Below are 18,438 nucleotides of genomic sequence, written 5' to 3'. Positions count from 1 at the left end.
TTTGTTGTAGCAATAGAAACCCTAAGACAGCCTTCTATCAACAACTTCTTTTGCCCCTCCCCAAACAAAAAGGTGCCATGTCAGTTGTTTCAAGAAACAATGGCAATTCTGTTGGGTGCCAGCATTCAACATGCCTCTAGATGGCGCCAGGTCAAGGCAAAGCAAATGCGAGAACTGGTTCTCCAGCAGCTGGGTACTAACCAGTGCAAGGCCTCCTGAACCTCTTTCTAACTTCCCTTAGAAAGACAGCATGAGTCTAAGATGATCCTCCCCCACATAAGTGCTCCCTCCCAGCCTTGACAGGTGGGTAAAAAGGAGAGGCTAGCAAATGTGAAAACAGAGCATGTGTAGATAACCTGAGTCCTACACCCTCCACAGCTGAGCTGGCTTCATTAGAGGAGTGGGGACTCAGGACTGGAAGCCACTTGACCTGTAACATCAGCACAGTCTTGAGAGTAAGCTTGAGCCAGGCAGTGATGAGTTAGCCAGGACCATACATCTTTTCTTGTCTGACCTCTTTCTTGATGCCTGGAAAGGGAATTCTTTTTTTTTTTTTTCTTTTTTTCAGAGCTGGGGACCGAACCCAGGGCCTTGCGCTTGCTAGGCAAGTGCTCTACTACTGAGCTAAATCCCCAACCCCCTTTTTTTCCTTTTTGAGATGGGATTATACTATGTAGTTCTGTCTGTCTGTCCTGGAACTCACTAGGTAGATCAGGCTGTGTGCAAACCCCTTCAGTAGTCGTAGAGGAATTGCTGTTTCTGGGTCTTCCCTTTTTTCCCCTGCAAGAACCAGGGCTTTCTTTGGCAAAAAAAATAGAGTAAGTGCCTTATGGTGGGCAGCCTTAAGAGACTAAGAGATGTCAAGGCATATGACATTCTCCTAAAGGCCAGACAATGGGAAAAATCCCACACAATGGTCACCCTAGAGCAGTGGGTCTCAACCTTCCTAATACAGTTCCTCATATTGTAGTGACTCTCAACCATAAAATTATTTTCATTGCTACTTCATTACTGTAATTTTGTCACTGTTATGAGTTGTATTGTAAATATCTGATATGTAGGATATTTAATATGTGACCCCTTTGAAAGGGGTCACATTCCATAGGTTAAGAATTGCTGCCCTCAATTGCTGTCATTAAAACTAGAGGTTCTAAGTCAGACATGGTGGCACATGCCATAATGCCAACCATGCGAGTTAGAGGAGAGCAAGATAAGGTGTCTGAGGGCACCCTGGGATATCTGAGACACCACCTCGAATAAACAACAAAAGACCCCACAGTACTTATGTGCTACAGAGCCTTGAGCCTTGTGATCTTCTGGCCAAAGCCACCGGGCATCCTCCTTCCCCACACATGCACACAGGTAATTTTATTCTTTAACAAACAAACAGAAAAAAAAGTTTTTAGATGTATTAATTTTAGTTTGTGTACTCTGCCTGCATTCACGTCTGTACATCACACATGTGGCTGGTACTTTCAGAAGTCAGAAGAGGATATTAGAACCTTTGGAACAGGAGTTTTGGACAGCTATGTCCTCTGCAAAAGCAGTCTTATAACCACCGAGCCATTTCTCCAGTTCCAGAGGTAACTTTCTAATGGTTTGTTGGGCCTCAGGTCACAGTCTTGCTGCCTTTAACGAGGCAGCTGAGAGGTAAAGAAAAGATCCAGGACAATGTGCTTCAGAACTAGAAGTTCCAGCTTCACCTCAAGGAGTAAGCGCAGGGTAGATATATGGAGGCCAGTCATAGAAGAGAGACAGGGATCACCCCTCACCCCCAAGTTAGAGGCTAGACTTAGAGACCTACAAGCTGCCCTGTGGAACACTCAGAGAAGTGCCTCTGTAAAAAGGGCAGGGCTACCTGGAGCCTCTCTCAGGCTGTCAGTACTTACTGTGAGCTTCCACCAAGTCAATCTGCATGCTGTATGGTACCAGGGGGTCTGGTAGCTCCGAGAAAAAACTCTTCATGGCCCCTGCCACAGTGTTCACAGTGAAGTCTTTCTCTGCCAGGTCCAGATTGTGATCTGAAAGAAAGCCAACAAAGTGAGGCCAGACCCATCTAAGTTAGCAGAAACCACAAGAAAGCTCCCAGAAAAGGCTTATAGATGTAGCCCAGGGCGGGGGCTTGGGATTAGCATGGGAGTGCTGAGGAGCTGGTTCACAAACATGGTATGACAGGTCACTTCTGGCCTGTGGGGAGGAGAAGAGTGACTGGGGACCATGGTCTCCTAGGCCACCTGCCATCCAACTTGGTTCTGACGAGCTTCAGCTTTTTCCTTATTTCCCTTCCTGCCAGCCATAGTCATACCCTCATCTAGATTCTGATGGAGAGAGGAAGAATCCCTCTTTCTCCCCAGCCCACCGCTCCATTGAGCCTTCTTCCTTCCTCTCTTTTTCTGCCTGTCTCTAGGTCTCACTGCATGATTGATTCTGTAGACTTGTCTACAGATGGGCATGAAGTGTTCCTCTCTGGATTACAGCTGTTTGGATTCTTACAGTTACGTACCTCTAAGATAAAACTCCACCTGGTGACATCGTGGCTTAGCATATGTGTATTATCTGACATGTGCACAACGAAATGTGTTTTACCAGGACATATTCTTGATGTTGGAACAGTGGTATATGATTACAAGATGTCACTGTCAGTTGGCCCAGGACAGCAGATGAGCTGGTTGCTCCAGAAGTTGGCCCCTGTTCCCTCTGCTTCCCTACTCTCTGGTTGATGGTAGCTAAGAGTACTTCACTGTTCTGCCCTGGCACTGATGGCCTGGCTTAGACTTCATTGTGGGCATTTTTCATATTAAGAGCCTTGGAGCCTCTCATAGACTAATGCTCATAGGAGCAGGGCCACCCACGAGTTCAGCTTGGAAGTGGGAGCTGCAGCTCAGTGCCTCAGGTACCATGAAATGTTCCCCCACTTTGTCTTCTACAGGTCCATTTGAGATGTAGATATTTCTGACCTGCTCATTAATTCAAATGCTACCACCCTGGTCCCAGGCCAGGGAGGCAAGGCCCTTCCAGAGAAGTGAGGCAGGGCCAGGGAAACCTATAGTGGTAGCTGTGGACAGCAATGGGAGCCAATACCTCTGGGCTCAGCTCAGGTTTACAGGGTGAAGGCACTCACGCCCTGCTGATGATCTAGCCACAGTATCTGCTCGGGACCAGTGACATGGCCAGACTGTGTCTTACTTACCTTGATCAAACTGTCTTTGCAAACTTTCCATTTCTGACTTGTTTCCGCTGACCCGGTAGATGCCTTCTGTGCTTAGTCCTGTGGAGAAAGAATAAACAGGTCCTATGAACCAGAGCTGGAGAGCAGATAGGGTCTGTGCATGGGGACAGGGACTGTCTGCAGAGTCTACAAGGTTCTCACCATGAGGGGGAGAGCAGGAATAACAGTACTTTCTTGTTTGATGCTTCAGCTCTTTCTCTTTTTACTTAAAAATATCACAGGACTGGGCCCCACCTTCCTTTACTCTAAAGATATTCAGTCTGGCCTTGAACACCTGATCTTCCAGTCTCTGCTGCATTTGGTTTAGCACTTGCTAGAATGTGATATGTGGACCCGGCAGGCCTCAAACTCGGAGATCGTGTGCTCCCGTTTCTGGAGTGCTAGAATTGGAGGCATGCCTTATATACCCTGTCAATATTACTCACATGTTAATGTACAGTCTTAAGTATTATAGTAAAAAACATCACGCGATGAGAGTTTTGCCTGAGTGTATGTCTGTCCACCACACTTATATGCCTGGTACCAATGAAGGCCTGACAACAGTACTGGAAAATTGACCTGAGTCCTCTAGAAAAGCTCTTAACTGTGGAGTCATCTCCCCAGCCTTTACCTTTGTCTATGTGTGTACACCACAGGAGTGCAGTGGCTGCAGTATACAGAAGAAGGCAACAGATGCTCTGAAGCTGAGTTACAGGCAGTTGTGAGCTACCTGATCTCAGGCCCTCTGACCTCTTCCTCCCACCTGAGTGTTTTCCTATTAAAAATAAAAATAAAAAGCCAGTGGTACACACCTGTAATTCTAGAAGGTAGGAAGCAGGTGTCAAAATAAGCCCAGTCTCGGCAACATATGAGTGCCACGTTTACAAGAGTGACAGAGAGCGACCATGTCTCAGAAGGCCAAAAAAGAGCTTGGTGAGACAGCTCAGCAGACAAAGGCACTGGCAAGGCTGATAGCCTCAGCTTAATCTCTGGAACCCAGGGAAGAAGTGACACCTCTACCAGCAACAAAATAAATAAAAACCAAGCACTCACAAAAAGTAAAAGGAAGATAAAGGGCTAGAAATGTGGTTCAGTGCTAGAGCACTTGCCGGCTACGAGCAGGATCTCCATTCCAGTACCAGAGGCACAGATAGCAGAAAGAAAGGCCCAGTGTGTCCCACCTCAGCTGTTCCCTTGCTGGACATTCAATAAGCTTTTTTTTGACCCCAAATAGACGAAGAATTGACACAGTCTCTTCTTTCACATACGGAGCATCCCATGACACTTTCCTCTATAATTCAGTGTGCTCATGTTTTTATAACACAGCTCTTAGGAGTGGACTGAGCTCTCAGTGCAGTTTCAGTGGTAGGCCACCTGCCTTGGTTTGATCTTTAGCAACATAAAAACCAAGAACAAATCAAGAACATCACACACCATGTTTCTAAAGATCCCAGCATATACAATGATTCCAGAAACAGTTTTATCCTTGTCTAGGTTCTCCCGGTCTTTCACCGGTAGAAAGCTGTAAGTAGCTTTTTGTGTTCCAGCAGTGCTAGGAAGGAATCTGCCCAGCAAGTGCTCCACCACGAAACTCCCCAGACCCCAGCTTAGGTCTATTTCTCACTAATGCTGCTGATTTCCCTTGGCAGTGCTTCTCACTATGTACTTAAAAGAGGTCTTTGAATATTAAAAACTGTTTGTTTTCCTCCCCCCATTACCTTTTTTAAAGAAAATATTTATTTCCCACGCATCTTCCCTTCTTTTGCTCAAGTGTTTGCAGAACGGCTCCCTAGTAGTTCCAACCCATTCACTGGCCTGGGCCATATGAGCGGCAGGCCAGTTCTCAATGGCTGGAACTATTAGACAGGTACGGAGGCCCCTCTACAGCATCAGATCAGCGTGCCACCTCTGAGCAGCAATGAGCTGAGGAACCAGTGTTCTCCATTCGCTCTGACAGTTCTCCCTGGTCATAGCTTTTTCAGCTATGTTTGTTTTTCTTTTGCAATTTCTTCAGGATCTCTGCAGAGGGAGAGATCAGGCATGATCTCCCATGGATGCTCATGGGAGATGGTGCCACACATGTGCAGAACTTCCTGGGCTAGCAACATCATCAGATTCACTGAGTGAGCTCCCTTGTTGTTGCATAGAATGGCAAGGTCCACACAGCACAGAGGAAAATTTGTGTCACAGAGAGCAATGGCAGGCAGACGGCAGACATCTCAGTAGGGTTGGTAGTCAGTCCTGGGATCTGTAACTACCAGAAGATGAAGCTTCCTGAAGGCTGCTTAGATCCAGTAAATCAAGGCCCTAGGATCAAAGAGGCCAGTGCTCTTAGAGATGATGCTGACACCAGAGCTTCTCCCAGGTCCTCTTCAGATTTATGATGCAGATGTCACTACTCTTTGTAGATGTACTGCTTCACCTGACAGCCAAGGTTGGTGCCACCTGTTTGGGGTCCGGTTGTAAGGATCATAAGGAAAGGCTCTACTGCCATTTGCAGGACATCAAGGATTCTGAACACGGTTTGAGTTTTTTTAAAGTAAAGACGTGAATCAAGAATGGAACACTGAGGGTTGGGGATTTAGCTCAGTGGTAGAGTGCTTGCCTAGCAACAGCGCAAGGCCCTAGGTTCGGTCCCCAGCTCCAAAAAAAAAAAAAAAAAAAAAAAAAAAAAAAAAAGAATGGAACACTGAATGGATAGAATGTAAATTACCTTTTTTTTGGGGGTGTTGTCTTGCCTTATTGCCAGGTTGCCCTTGAATTCCTGGGCTCAAGAAACCCAATTGCCAGGAGGTGGTGGCATACGCCTTTAATCCCAGCCTCAGGATTAGCCAAAAAAGCACTCACTTGGGAAGCAGAGGCAAGCAGATCTCTTCAGTTTTAAGGCCAGCCTGGTCACACAGTAAGTTACAGAATAGTCACGGCTACACAGAAATCCCTCAAAAAAAAAAACAGAATTCTAGTTATCTTAGTTTAGCATTTTTTTTTCTTAAAGATTTATTCATTTATTATATATTCACTGTAGCTTTTCAGATACACCAGAAGAGGGCATCAGATCTCTTTACAGATGGTTGTGAGCCACCATGTGGTTGCTGGGAATTGAACTCAGGCCCTCTGGAAGAGTAATCTTAACCACTGAGCCATCTCCAGCCCACTAGCTTTCTTATTTTATCAAAATTATTTCTTTGTTTTGAGACAAAGGTATTGCTATGTAGTCTTGTTGGTTTCAACTCATAGATACTTTGACCTTTGACTCCTGAGTGCTGGGAATAAAGGCATGCACCACAGGCCTGGCTCTTTATTACTTTTTTTAAAATGGTTTTTTTTATTTTATGTGCATTGATGTTTTACCTGCATGTTGAGCAAAGTGCTGAAAAATTGAACTCAGGTCCTCTAGAATGCTGAGCCATCCTTCAGCCCCTTTTATTGCTTTTTCTCAAGCATGCTAATTAAAAATTAAAAAAAAAAAAATTGCACTGTGGTATATACTTTAATCCCAACACTCAAGGCAGAAACAGGTGGATCTCTGTAAGTTTGAGGCCAAGCTGTTCTACACAGTGAGTTCCAGGTTTTTACTCCATTAAGACCCTAAACCCAAACAAATTTAACCATAAGCATTTTCTTCAAGACTAATCATAAAAAAAAATCAAATCACAAAAACATAATGTCATAGCTGGAGCAATGGCTAAGTTTTGCTTTTATATAGGACTCAGGTTTGGCTCCCAGCTTTTGTCACTAACTCTGTTCTAGGGGAATCTGATGCCCTTTCCTTGAGCATTAGGCACGTATACACATGCAGGCCAAAACACTTTATATTAAAACAAAACAAACAAAACCTCAGGATAATTTGTCTTTACATGTAAAAAGGCTTTCCTGGTCACTAGAGTCCATTTTCCAGCTGCCAAAAAGGTGCAACCTCACTGAGGATGGGTTCTGTGGTCAAAGAAACAACGCCCTATACTGGGATGCAGTATGGGCTGAAGGGAGGGCTTGGGGAGGAGAAACATGCATATCCCAGGCAACGGGCTTCTGAGAGCCAGGCATTTCAACCTGGTCAGCACTGTGACTGCTGCCTCTGGAGAGGCCATCGGGTGAATAAGATCCCTTGACCTATGTGTTCCAGGGTCCTGGACTAGCAGATGGACTCTGACAAACATCTATCAGAAGTCACCAGTTCCCTTCTAAAAAACTAAATGCCCATAGACCTTTGACCCCACAGAATTAAGTAGCACCAAATTCAACAGCAGCATCTGGCTGTAGAGGAGCCATCATGCCTCTGGCCATGCTATCCTCTGCCTGCTGGGATCCCAGTGTCTATCTACCCCACCCCCATTCACCTCTGAATCAATGGAGCAGGATGATGTATGTTTAGTCCTCCACATGGACAGTGGGTAGGGGTAGTTCGGTGTTTGGTGACATAGCTCTTCCCTGGCAGCTACCACATTGGACTTGATGCTGCTCTAAGTTCATGTACAACTTGGGTCCAGGTGTAGTCTCCTCAGAAAAATGGATGGTCTGTTTTGTTTTTCTTTAAATAAAGCAAAACCCCAAACTTAAATTTGCTGGGTGGTAGTGGCGCACACCTTTAATTCCAGTACATACTTGGGAAGCAGAGGCAGGCAGATCTCTCCATTTAAGGCCAGCTCTATCTACAGAGCAAGTTCTAGAGACAGTTAGGGCTACACAAAGAAACTCTGTCTTAAAAAAAATAAACCCACCTAGCCATACCCCGCACCCTCCCCCAAAAAACAACACCAAAACCTTAATTTAAAATTTAAATGATGTATATGAACCAGGTTGGGGACACATATCTTTAATCCCAACTACTGGATGGCAGAGGCAGGTGGTTTTTTTGAGTTTGAAGCTAGCCTGATCTATACAGTGAGCCCAGCTGGGGCTACATAGCAACCCTGTCTCAAAACAAAAAACTAAATAAAAATTTGCATGTCTGTGTATATGCTGTGCATGTAAGTACGTTGCCCTCACAGGCCAGAGGGACCTGAAGGTGGGAGTTTCAGGTGATTGTGAGCCACAGGATGTGAGTGCTCAGAATCAAACTTCGGTTCAAGGTTTCTCTGTAGCCCTGGCTACTCCTGATACTGTACAAAGGCCAAGAGCCAGCATGAGCTAGCCATCATTACCCTCTGCACAAGAGGGCAGAAAAGAAATACATGTTGGCTATCTGGAAATAAAGTAGGGTGTGGGCTGCAGCCTCACTACAGGGTCATCACAGGAACAGCACATCTGAGAACAAGAGGCCAGCTCCAGAACATCAATTAATCATCAGTTCAGCATTTCCTGTAAGCGGCCTGCCTGTTTGTTTTACCAAACCTCATTTTAAAATAGCAATCCTGTTGCTGTTGTATCCAACACCATGGCATAATTTAGGAAAGGTATCATTAGCCTAGCAAGCACAATTTATTACAACTACCACTTACAATCAATTAAAAACAAACAGCACCAAGAGCTGACTGTGCCTATCGTGCTGGCTAAAAGTGACCAGTGGCTGGCAAATGGGTGGAGACCAGGATACTCTAAGTATTCTTATTGAAGCACACTTCAACCAGCAAGCCTTCCACTTTGAAAATGGCCCCTTCTGGTTTCAAATATCTTCTCTGGGGGCTGTAGAGAGGTAGATTCTAGGGACTGGCTAAGTAACCAATCTAGCTAAAACAGCAAGCTCCAGATTCAGTGAAATCTGGTCTTAAAAAGTAAGAACAGCCAATGTGAGAAAGATGCCTGATTATTATTAACCTCTGGTCTCTGCATGTATACACACAGACACACACACAGACACACAGACACACAGACACACACACACACACACACACACACACACACACACACATTTCAAACATCTGAACAACTGCTATCTAGAATCATTTTGTTCCAATGGCTCTAGGGAGCACAGCATGCTTGAGAATGGAAATTACAGGATGGCAAATGCTCTCTCAATATATAAAATAACTATTAATAGCCATGGATGTCATTTAAAGAATGGTCCAGAACTTTTCATTCCCTTCTTAGTGGATAACCATCTGTATAGGATGCTGTTTGAGATTAGTATCTGTCCCAGGGAGGTAGCGCCCAACAATAATCACGATAATGAGCCGTGTGCCAAGCGCTCACTCAGAAAGAGGCGCAGGTGCACAGTGCTGGCTGTGCTTCTGTACAGAGGCCTTCACAGTAGCTCCGTAAGGCAGGCTGCCTCCAGTTCCACTGCAGTGATGAGAATGCTGGAGTTAACTGACAAAGTAGCACATGCAAGGTGGAGGGAGAGCTTCCAGACATGATCTTCCTTAACCCTGCTAGATTTTACCATTTAAATTGGGTATTTTGCTAATAATCTCCAGTTTTTTTTTTTTTTTTTAAAGATTTATTTATTTATTATATATGAGTACACTGTAGCTGTCTTCAGATTCACCAGAAGAGGCATCGGATCTCTTTACAGATGGTTGTGAGCCACCATGTGGTTGCTGGGAATTGAACTCATGACCTCTGGAAGAACAGTCTGGTGCCCTCTTTCCAGAGGTCCTGAGTTCAATTCCAGCAACCACATGGTGGTTCAAGGTTCACAACTGAAGATCAGCTACAGTGTACTCACATACCTAAAAAAAAAAAAAATAAATAAAAAAAAAGCAGGGATGGAGCTTATACAGAACAGGCTACAGCATGCTATAGTTTAGTTTGGCGAGAAACGATACATTCCCAAAAATGGCTCTAGAAAGTGGCCTCTCTACTATCCAAAGTTAGGTCTCTCTTCTACCTAAATTTCATGAGTATCAATAAAACCCATGTAATACACTCAAAACAAAAAGATGCTGTTAGGAAGAAATGTTGTCCAGGAATGTTGTTAACTGCTCTAAAATAAAATTAAATTGTGTGCATGCAAATAAGGGTAGGTGACCTGAGACCAAGTGTTGGATCTCCTGGAGCTGGAGTTATGAACAGGTCTGAGCCACCGATGTGGGTGCTGGAAAGAAACTAGGTCCTTTAGAAAAAGAATGCATACTCCAAACCATCACTTAGGCAATCTCTCTGGTCACCCACAATTGCTTTTTCTATGTAAACAAGCCCTTAGGTACCACTGAATTTTTAACCGCGGTCACATATGATATTGATATTGATAAAAAAAAAAGAAAAGGAAGGAAGGAGAGAAAAATCGAGCAAACAAACTGGGTATGGTAATCTACATAGTGAGACCTGTCTCAACCACTGCCTACCCTCCAAAACAGACAAAAGCAAGATCCTCCTCTGCTTGGAATTTACTATTGCTTTTTGTCCTTTTGGTTACGGCCAAGTGTGACATCATGAGCTTACTAAGTGTGCATATGGCAGGAAGTTACATTGCAGAGCCTTTACTATTGGTCAAAACTAGTTAGGCTAGGAATGGCCCATTTTTACTCTTCATTCATTCATTCATTCATTCATTCATTCATTCATTCATTCATTCTTCCATTCTTCCATTTTTACTCTTCAACCAACTAGATCCCAGGAGAGGCTGGGGGCACAATGTCTCACAGGAGCCTGAAAACTGAGCGGGAGAATTGGCTCTTGGACATTTTCTCCACCCCCAGAGACATCTTTTTTTTCTATATAGTCTTGGCTAGCACAGAACTCTCAGGGATCCACATATCTCTGCCTCCTGAGTACTGTAATTAAGGGCGAGTGCCACCAAACCCAGCTTTCTGAGCAAATGTTAATATCCAAATGAGCTTTTCTCCTCACACTGGCAGCCTTCTTGACCAGAAGTCCTTCTGTAAGGCTTGTAGGCTGTACCAATGTTCCTGCATAACCACCTCTCTGTTCTTCTGATTTCCTTTTTAGCATGAATCAATACTTCCTCCAAGGCAAACCTGGAGCTGTTATGCTTTTACTTTCTATATTTAGATATTAAAAAATCAGCACTTTAGCTTTTTTTTTTTTTTTTTTTTTAAAGTAACTGGTGCTGTTAGCATGTTAAAACACTCTACCCTGGGATGGAGAGATGGCTCAGAGGTTAAGAGCACTGACTGCTTTTCCAGAGAGGTCCTGAGTTCAATTCCCAGCAACCACATGGTGGCTAGGAACCATCTGTAATGGGATCTGATGCCCTCTTCTGTGTGTCTGAAGACAGCTACAGCATACTCATGTATAATAAATGAATCTTTAAAACCAACCAACCAACCAACCAACCAACCAACCAACCAGATAGGATGGACAGCAAGCAATTCAGTGGACTTCCCAGAGGCAAAAAAAGCATGGCATAACCCATTCACATCCTCTATGATGTATCTGGGCACCACAGCAGCTCTTCCTCAGGACACATGTACACAGTCTACCATGGTTGCAACTTTGCAGAGTGTAACTGTGCAGCTATGCAGTGCCATCACCACCAAACAGGGTATAGGGTGGTGAGGATTGAGCCAAAAGCAAGAGCTACTGTGCTGAATCCCATTCTGTGGGTATGGAAGGTCCAGGCCCTATTCTAGCAGAGTGGTTTGTGTTTGGCCCTGTGTTTAGAGCAGCTATTAACCTAATGTAGCACTGTAGGTGCTCACTGCTGGGAGACTATGCCTTCGTCCAGCTGTTCCCATAGTGTGCATTCTTCTTTGTGTCTGGGATATCCCACAAGTGGCAGAGGCAGTGCTTTCGGAGCTTACCCAAGTTCTTGGCCTCTTGGATACACTCACCCTTCCTCGCTAACCTATGTGGGTCTTAGACATTTTTAATAACCAGCTCTAAAGGGTGGACCAGGGCTTGTTGCAGATAAGGTTTCTTGGTTTGGTCAGTGATGCTGAGTGACCTGCCGGCCCTCCCAATTGCCCATAGCCTCGCCTCAGATCTGTATCTGAAAAGTGGAGAAACCACAGGAACTCATGTTGGGGCTGTTTTGCCTGTACTGTCTACAAGAACATCAGCATCAGGGTTGGGGATTTGGCTCAGTGGTAGAGTGCTTGCCTAGGAAGCGCAAGGCCCTGGGTTCGGTCCCCAGCTCCGAAAAAAAGAATTAAAAAAAAAAAAAAAGAACATCAGCATCAAGCCTTGCTTCTAAGAATGGCACACTCAGGAATGTAGGGTGGCAGCACCTGCTAACGCCATCCCCCTACTACCACCAGGACTGGCAGGACATCAACCTCTAAGTTTCTGGAAACCTCAAGTGGGAAGTCGGGAGTGTGGTGATCCACTAATGTAAGATGGAGGGGAGAGTGAAGGACAAACAGATAAGAGAAGGGGACAGGCAGCCAGGCCGCTGCTGCCATGATCCTGCTTTTCTTGCATGACCAAAGATCCCTTATCTGCTCACTCAGGACAAGACACGTGTGTCCCCAACACAGAGGGCCAGGGCAGCCAAGACAACTAGGTAGAACAGGCCTGCTTTTGGAACTATGCTGGGGACTTGGGCTGACACCCAGACTATTTCTGTCTCAGACGGGAGGCAGGGTTACTTGGTGAAACATGCTTGACTTCTCTTTGGCTGCTGGGCTCTCCAGGCAGCATGCCAGGGCACGCTGATCTGATCATGCAGTGCACCTAGTCCCAAGGAAATCCTTTAGCATGGCAAAGTCACGAGCTAAATGAATTCCACTTATCTGGATCACGAAAGAGCTGGCAAGAAGACCACCTTTTTGGAATGCAAGTGACTTGTGCTTGCTTCACTTACAAGGAAGCAGGAGGGTGTTAAGGCACAAAGGTGAACAAAAAAAGCACTTTAGAACTGGAGGTGATTTAAGTCACACAGATCCCTCCAACTACAGCTTATGAAACCACGTACCTTATATTCTAGTATCTTAACAGCAATGGAAAGGGCACAAGGGAAGTGATGACTTGCAGTGGGTCTGTTGGTTGTGTCCAGCCTTGTACTCGCCTACTCTGGCCACAGTACATGGGGAGGCAAGGAGGCCCACGAGAAGCAACTCCACAGCACAAGCCCAAAGGCTTCAAGCAGCTCGTGTTGAGGCTCTCCCAAACAGCTGTTACACCCAGTGAGGTATGGAGCCTTCCTGGGTTAGAACGAGCTCTGTCTAGCCCAAGACTGTAAATCACAGCACAGAAGGAAGGTCTCCAATGATGCTGTGAGCAGTTAGTGTCCAAAGAACTCTGGGATTTTTGTTTTCTATTGTAAAAAGGGATTAGTGTGGCTTTAAGGTCCAGCTCATGGGAGATTAGCTAATGTATTATGAAACCAGTCTTTAAGGAAAAAGCTCTATGAGGAAAAAGGCTATGTTGATGAGGATCAGGTTCCTCTCAGTGCACCTTTCAGATGAGGTTATGGCCTCTAGCCTCCTTGTGGGTCCCCTCAGGGGTTGGAAGAAGCCCAACTACTAGGTGGAACTAGGCAGGGTACTCTAACAGGTGCCTGATATACAACTTCTAAAAGCTCTGGAAATTCCCTGCTAACTCTGAGAGGTAGAGTCAGAACTGGAAGTGTATGGTGGATGATGTCATGCTGTTACAGTGGTGCTGACACTTGCAGGAGGCAGGCCCTCAAGCACAGAGGGGCTGGCATGCGGGGAACAAACTCCAATGCTATCTGGCCTAATTCCACTTTCCTGTAAGGCTCCAGGGCTCTACCTGATGTGTCTCTCTGGCTTACTAATACAAATCATTTGGATGCTAGGAAGACAATCACTCTGGATTTGAGTCCTAGGCCTAGTCTCTTTCTGGATCTGGTTTTCCTACCACAGCAGTGGAAGTCACAGCTCCCAGGGATGGGAGGAAGTCAGAGTGAGAATTAGGAAACCCAGAGCCTGGCAGGTGAGCTCCAAATCAGCGCCTGGCTAGGTTGTCTCTTGAACACCCACAGGAGCTATTTTTGTCTCATGCAACCCTTAAGGAAATGGGTACCCGAAGAGTGGAGGAACTTGTTCAGAGCAACTCTGGCCATGTTGCCTGCAGACGCTGCACTGGCACTTTGTTCACCAAAGACACTGTTCTGTGTTGTGTGCTAGGTCCAAATAAAGTGCTTTTCACAACTGGATTGGGCAATCTGGGAGTTCACCAACAGCTGGGAGAAGTCAGTTCAGGCATTAGTTGGCCTTTTGTCCTGCTGTCCCCCATCAGGGTGACACTGCAGTTTGCTTGGTTAGTTATAGAGCTGAAAGTATTTGCATGTTCAAACTCTTAGCAGCTATTTTCCATTTAACAGCTTGGTGGAATTTTTTAGAGATTAGTTCCAGGAAAAACTGGGTTGGTCTTTTCAGAATAGTGCATCACATTCTCAAGTGCTCCCTAATACTGGTCAGCTATTTCCCATGATCATATGAAACCCAGTGTAGAAGTGTGCTACTGAGAGGGAGATAAAATGAAGCTAGCCTAGACTCCAACACTGACAGATGAGAGGTACAGATACTCATTTTGATTCTTTTATATAGAGGTGAGCTGTGGAATGCAAAGCCAAGGGTGAATTTGGTACTCTGCTCAAATAGCTACTGGTCCCCATTACCCATGCTTGTTGTCAGAGTACTTGGTCACTGACTATATATTTAGAAGGATGGAGCTGTAGGGATGGGACTCAGCACCACCAGAGGCTGGCTGTAGCAACTCAGGGCCCACATCAGGTGATTGGACTCCACTAGGCCTCTCAGAGCTGTGAAGAGCAAACTACAATTCACAGGCTCAGTCACCCTGTGGGGCCTCTCCTCTGAAGGTTTTCCTGATCTCGTCTATAACACTATGCCCTTTCACCTTTGAAGGAAGGATCTTTGGTGGGTATGTCGCAAACACTTTGGACAGACAGTATGACTGTTCACCTTCTTTGGCAGCTTGACTGGTTTACTATTACCTAGAAGACGGGTCTCAGGGTACATCTGTGAAGATGTTTCCAGACAGGCTTAACTGAGGTTGAGAAGAAGCACTGTCAATGTGGATAGCACCATGTCAGAGAAAAATGGAAAAGGCAGGCCAACTGGACATGATGTAAGCAGCCACCTGACATTCTTCACCATCCCTTCAAACTGGGAGCCAAAATAAACCCTCTCCTGCTTAAACTGTTTTTGTTGCAGCAATGAGAAAAGTAACTAATACAGACATGCCCCTGGAAGGGAAACACCCTATAAAGGATATAAACAAGCAGTAAGTGCATACCGCATGACATCTCCACTGTGACTTTCAGGTTCAGATCTCCAGACGTTCACCCAACACACATGACTGAAAACATCATCTTCCAAATGAAAGGTGGCAGAGGTCTGAAAGTCTGTCATCCCCTAATCTTGTTCTGCATTGCCCTAGGGCCTCCATACACCAAATGCTTAAGCAAACGCCAAAGAAAGGACCACAGCAGCAACACCTTGTAGCAATCAAAGATGGAACGAGGAACAAAACTTGTATGAAACACAAATGGAACACTGTGTGGGGACAAACCTAACACCAAGGATGAAGGAAGGAGTTTGTGTTGGACAACTCCAGCCAATCAGAGGCCCCCAAGCAGTCAGTGCCCAGGATCTCATCTTGTATTGTATCTGTGAATTGGTTTCCTTGTTCACTTTACTCTTCCTACCCTAAGCTGTTTCTGAAAAGTATTTGGTCACAATAAAAAAAACCAAAACAAAACAAAAACCTAGCATAGACCAAGGCTGTCTTCTTCTTCTTTTTTTTTTTTGGTTCTTTTTTTCGGAGCTGGGGACCGAACCCAGGGCCTTGCACTTCCTAGGCAAGCGCTCTACCACTGAGCTAAATCCCAACCCCCCAAGGCTGTCTTCTTCCCATCCTCCAGGTGCTCCAAGAAGTGAACAACACCTTCTTAAAGAAGAAGGCCTCTTCTTTAAGGATTCACCTTAAATCAGAGCAAGTAACTGTGGACTCTGAAAAATTGACCAATCCCACGGGAAAGTTATCTTTTTATCCTCTATTTACTGATATTTTACAACTGTTGATTACCACACAAGAGTTTTCCTTTCCCCCCTAGTATAGCTAGAAAAGTCAACCATTAATTTTACAACCCTGTGCCAGCCCATAATAAAGAAGCTGTTCCCATGAGCTGACACTCCAAATTCCTGCCTCCTTTACTGCTACCCTACTTCCTGTTGCCTGTTTTGGATATTTGGTGTAAATGGTCTTTGTAACTGGTCTACTTCAATGACTGTAGCACCATTCAAGAATTTTAGCTATCCCATCCCCTCTGTGGCTAAGTGACAGGCTAGTGTATAGGTGGATGCTACTGTATTTCTGTTGGCAAGGCATGGGTTTGCTATTTGAGTGTCTACCTCTCTGGCTATTATGAATAATAATAATAGCCCCCACAGTATTTTGTTGCTTTCTTTTTTCAGTGTGGGTTAGATGTACTGGAATTTCTGTTGTTAGCTTCTACCTGAAGGACATCAATTTTCCCACCAGTCTTTCTAGGCTGACTCCTGCCTTTCATTCTGCTGGCTGCAGCTAGAAGTCACATGCACCCATCCCTTAACCCCATACTAAAGACATGGGACATTTGTTCCTACCCAGATACTGAAAGCTTGTTTAGGACCTTAGTATTATATGCATCTCTCCTTTTCTGTTACCCATTACACATTTCCATGGCTAAATGGAGCCTTTGAGGGATGGGGTCTTTTGAGTGTTTTACACTATTCATTCATTCACCATTTAGTAGAGTCTTGTGCACTTGGCTTGAAAGAAACAATGTGAAGACCCAATGTCTTCCCCCGAGGAACTTAGGGTCTATTGAGGAAGCAAACAATCAGGGGCTAGTGCATAGAGTACTTGTAGAGAAAGGTACAGGGCACACAGACAGATGGTTCAGTTGGGCTCTGGCTTGGAGGACGGGCCAGAGAAGTGTTCCAGGGAAAATTTTTGAGGAATGGTAGTAGCAGTTCTGATCATGACCTGAAGTTTGGAGTGAATGAAGAAAACATCAAGTGGCAAGGCTAGATGTGGGACAACACCAGATTCTCCGTGCACAGTTTTCACCTCTGTCCAGGATGATGGAGAGCACTGACAAGGGAAGTTGATATAGGTAGGCTCCACTGACTTCTTCTCAATAGAAATAACGATGAGAAAGAGTGTGTGTGTGTGTGTGTGTGTGTGTGTGTGTGTGTGTGTGTGTGTGTATGTATGTGTGTGTTTAGAGAGAGAGAGAGAAAGAGAGAGACAGACAGACAGACAGACAGACAGAGAGAAACATTCTCTTTCCCAAGGAAATCTTTAATAGACCTTTAAGAGTGCAAATCCCAAAATCCTGGTGCATGACCTTTCTTAGAGTCCAAGCAACCTAAGGAAGAGTCTGCTAAGCCCTGAGCAACCCCAGGTGTTGCAGGCTGACCTTCAAAGGATAAGAGCAGTACATCTCCTGCTTTGTACCAGTCTACCTTGCTCTCCTACATGATGTTCCCACCCTCTGCAGAGAATGGGACTCTCTCTTAGGTAAGCCTCCACTCCCACATGCCTACTTTCTTCCTGACATTCCTACCATGGAAGGTCTGCTGCTGCTTGGACACTGGGTAAAACATGCAACACCAGCTCCTCTCTAATGCTCTCAATAGTCACCTCTTTATTGAGGGCTAGCCTTAGGATATTCTCTGCATTGAAAATGCCTTATTTAAACTCAATAAGATGTATTTTCCGATGGACTCAACTTGCTGTTAAACTTTACAAAGAAAAGTAAGATAATAACTAAAAATACGTGAAACAAGGAAAATAGCACAAAGACAGCAAGAGCACACTGAGAGGTGCTAGAGTTTTCCTGTAATCTCCGCACTCAGGGGGCCAAGTTGGGGGACCTTGAGTTTGCGGCCTACCTGGCTGCAGAGCTAAGGCCCTATTAAAAATCAGAAGCAAGAACACACCTTCATGTAATGTTTAAAATACACTAAACAAACCAAGTCCCAGATTGCATAGATGCTTTGTGAAAAAAATGGAAAACACACATTAAAGTGCTGCTTGAAGATGTAATAGGAGGTCTGGGGACACAGCTCAGCTGGTACTGAATTCACCTAAGATGCATGAGACCCCAAGGCCAATCCTTGGCTCCATATAAATGGTGGCAGATGATCATTCTCCAGAGCCTGTCATTCTCAAGGACAGCCTGGGTTATGTGAGAACCCATCTCAAAGGAAGATTCAAGCATACTTTTGACTTAAGGTTTTCCTAGGTGGACTGACTGCCTCAGGGCGTTATGGGTCACCCTATTATTTTTTATCCTCCAGCACCAAATAGAAACTAGTGAACAACAGGTTCTTAGTTGCTATTTAAGACTGTAAGAATGAAACACCATGAAGATACAAAACATTCTGGGGGGTAGCATGGGGTAGAATAAG

At 45.0% G+C, this 18,438-nt stretch overlaps 1 protein-coding gene across 1 annotated transcript in view; it reads right to left on the bottom strand.

The window, feature by feature from the left end:
* Window positions 1-18,438, bottom strand: part of Arhgap35 (Rho GTPase activating protein 35) — a 123,160-nt gene that overhangs the window by 10,720 nt on the left and 94,002 nt on the right. The window contains exons 4-5 of the mRNA XM_032894374.1: window positions 3,191-3,268; window positions 1,890-2,021 (exon numbers count right to left, since the gene is read on the bottom strand). Coding sequence (XP_032750265.1) covers window positions 1,890-2,021; window positions 3,191-3,268 — 210 coding nt within the window. The remainder of the gene's footprint in view (window positions 1-1,889; window positions 2,022-3,190; window positions 3,269-18,438) is intronic.

Source organism: Rattus rattus, chromosome 2 (genome assembly GCF_011064425.1).
Source record: "Rattus rattus isolate New Zealand chromosome 2, Rrattus_CSIRO_v1, whole genome shotgun sequence".
In the NCBI taxonomy this organism is placed as follows: domain Eukaryota; kingdom Metazoa; phylum Chordata; class Mammalia; order Rodentia; family Muridae; genus Rattus; species Rattus rattus.
Note: the sequence above shows the minus strand (reverse complement) of the source record. Positions and strands in the feature narration are given on the sequence as shown.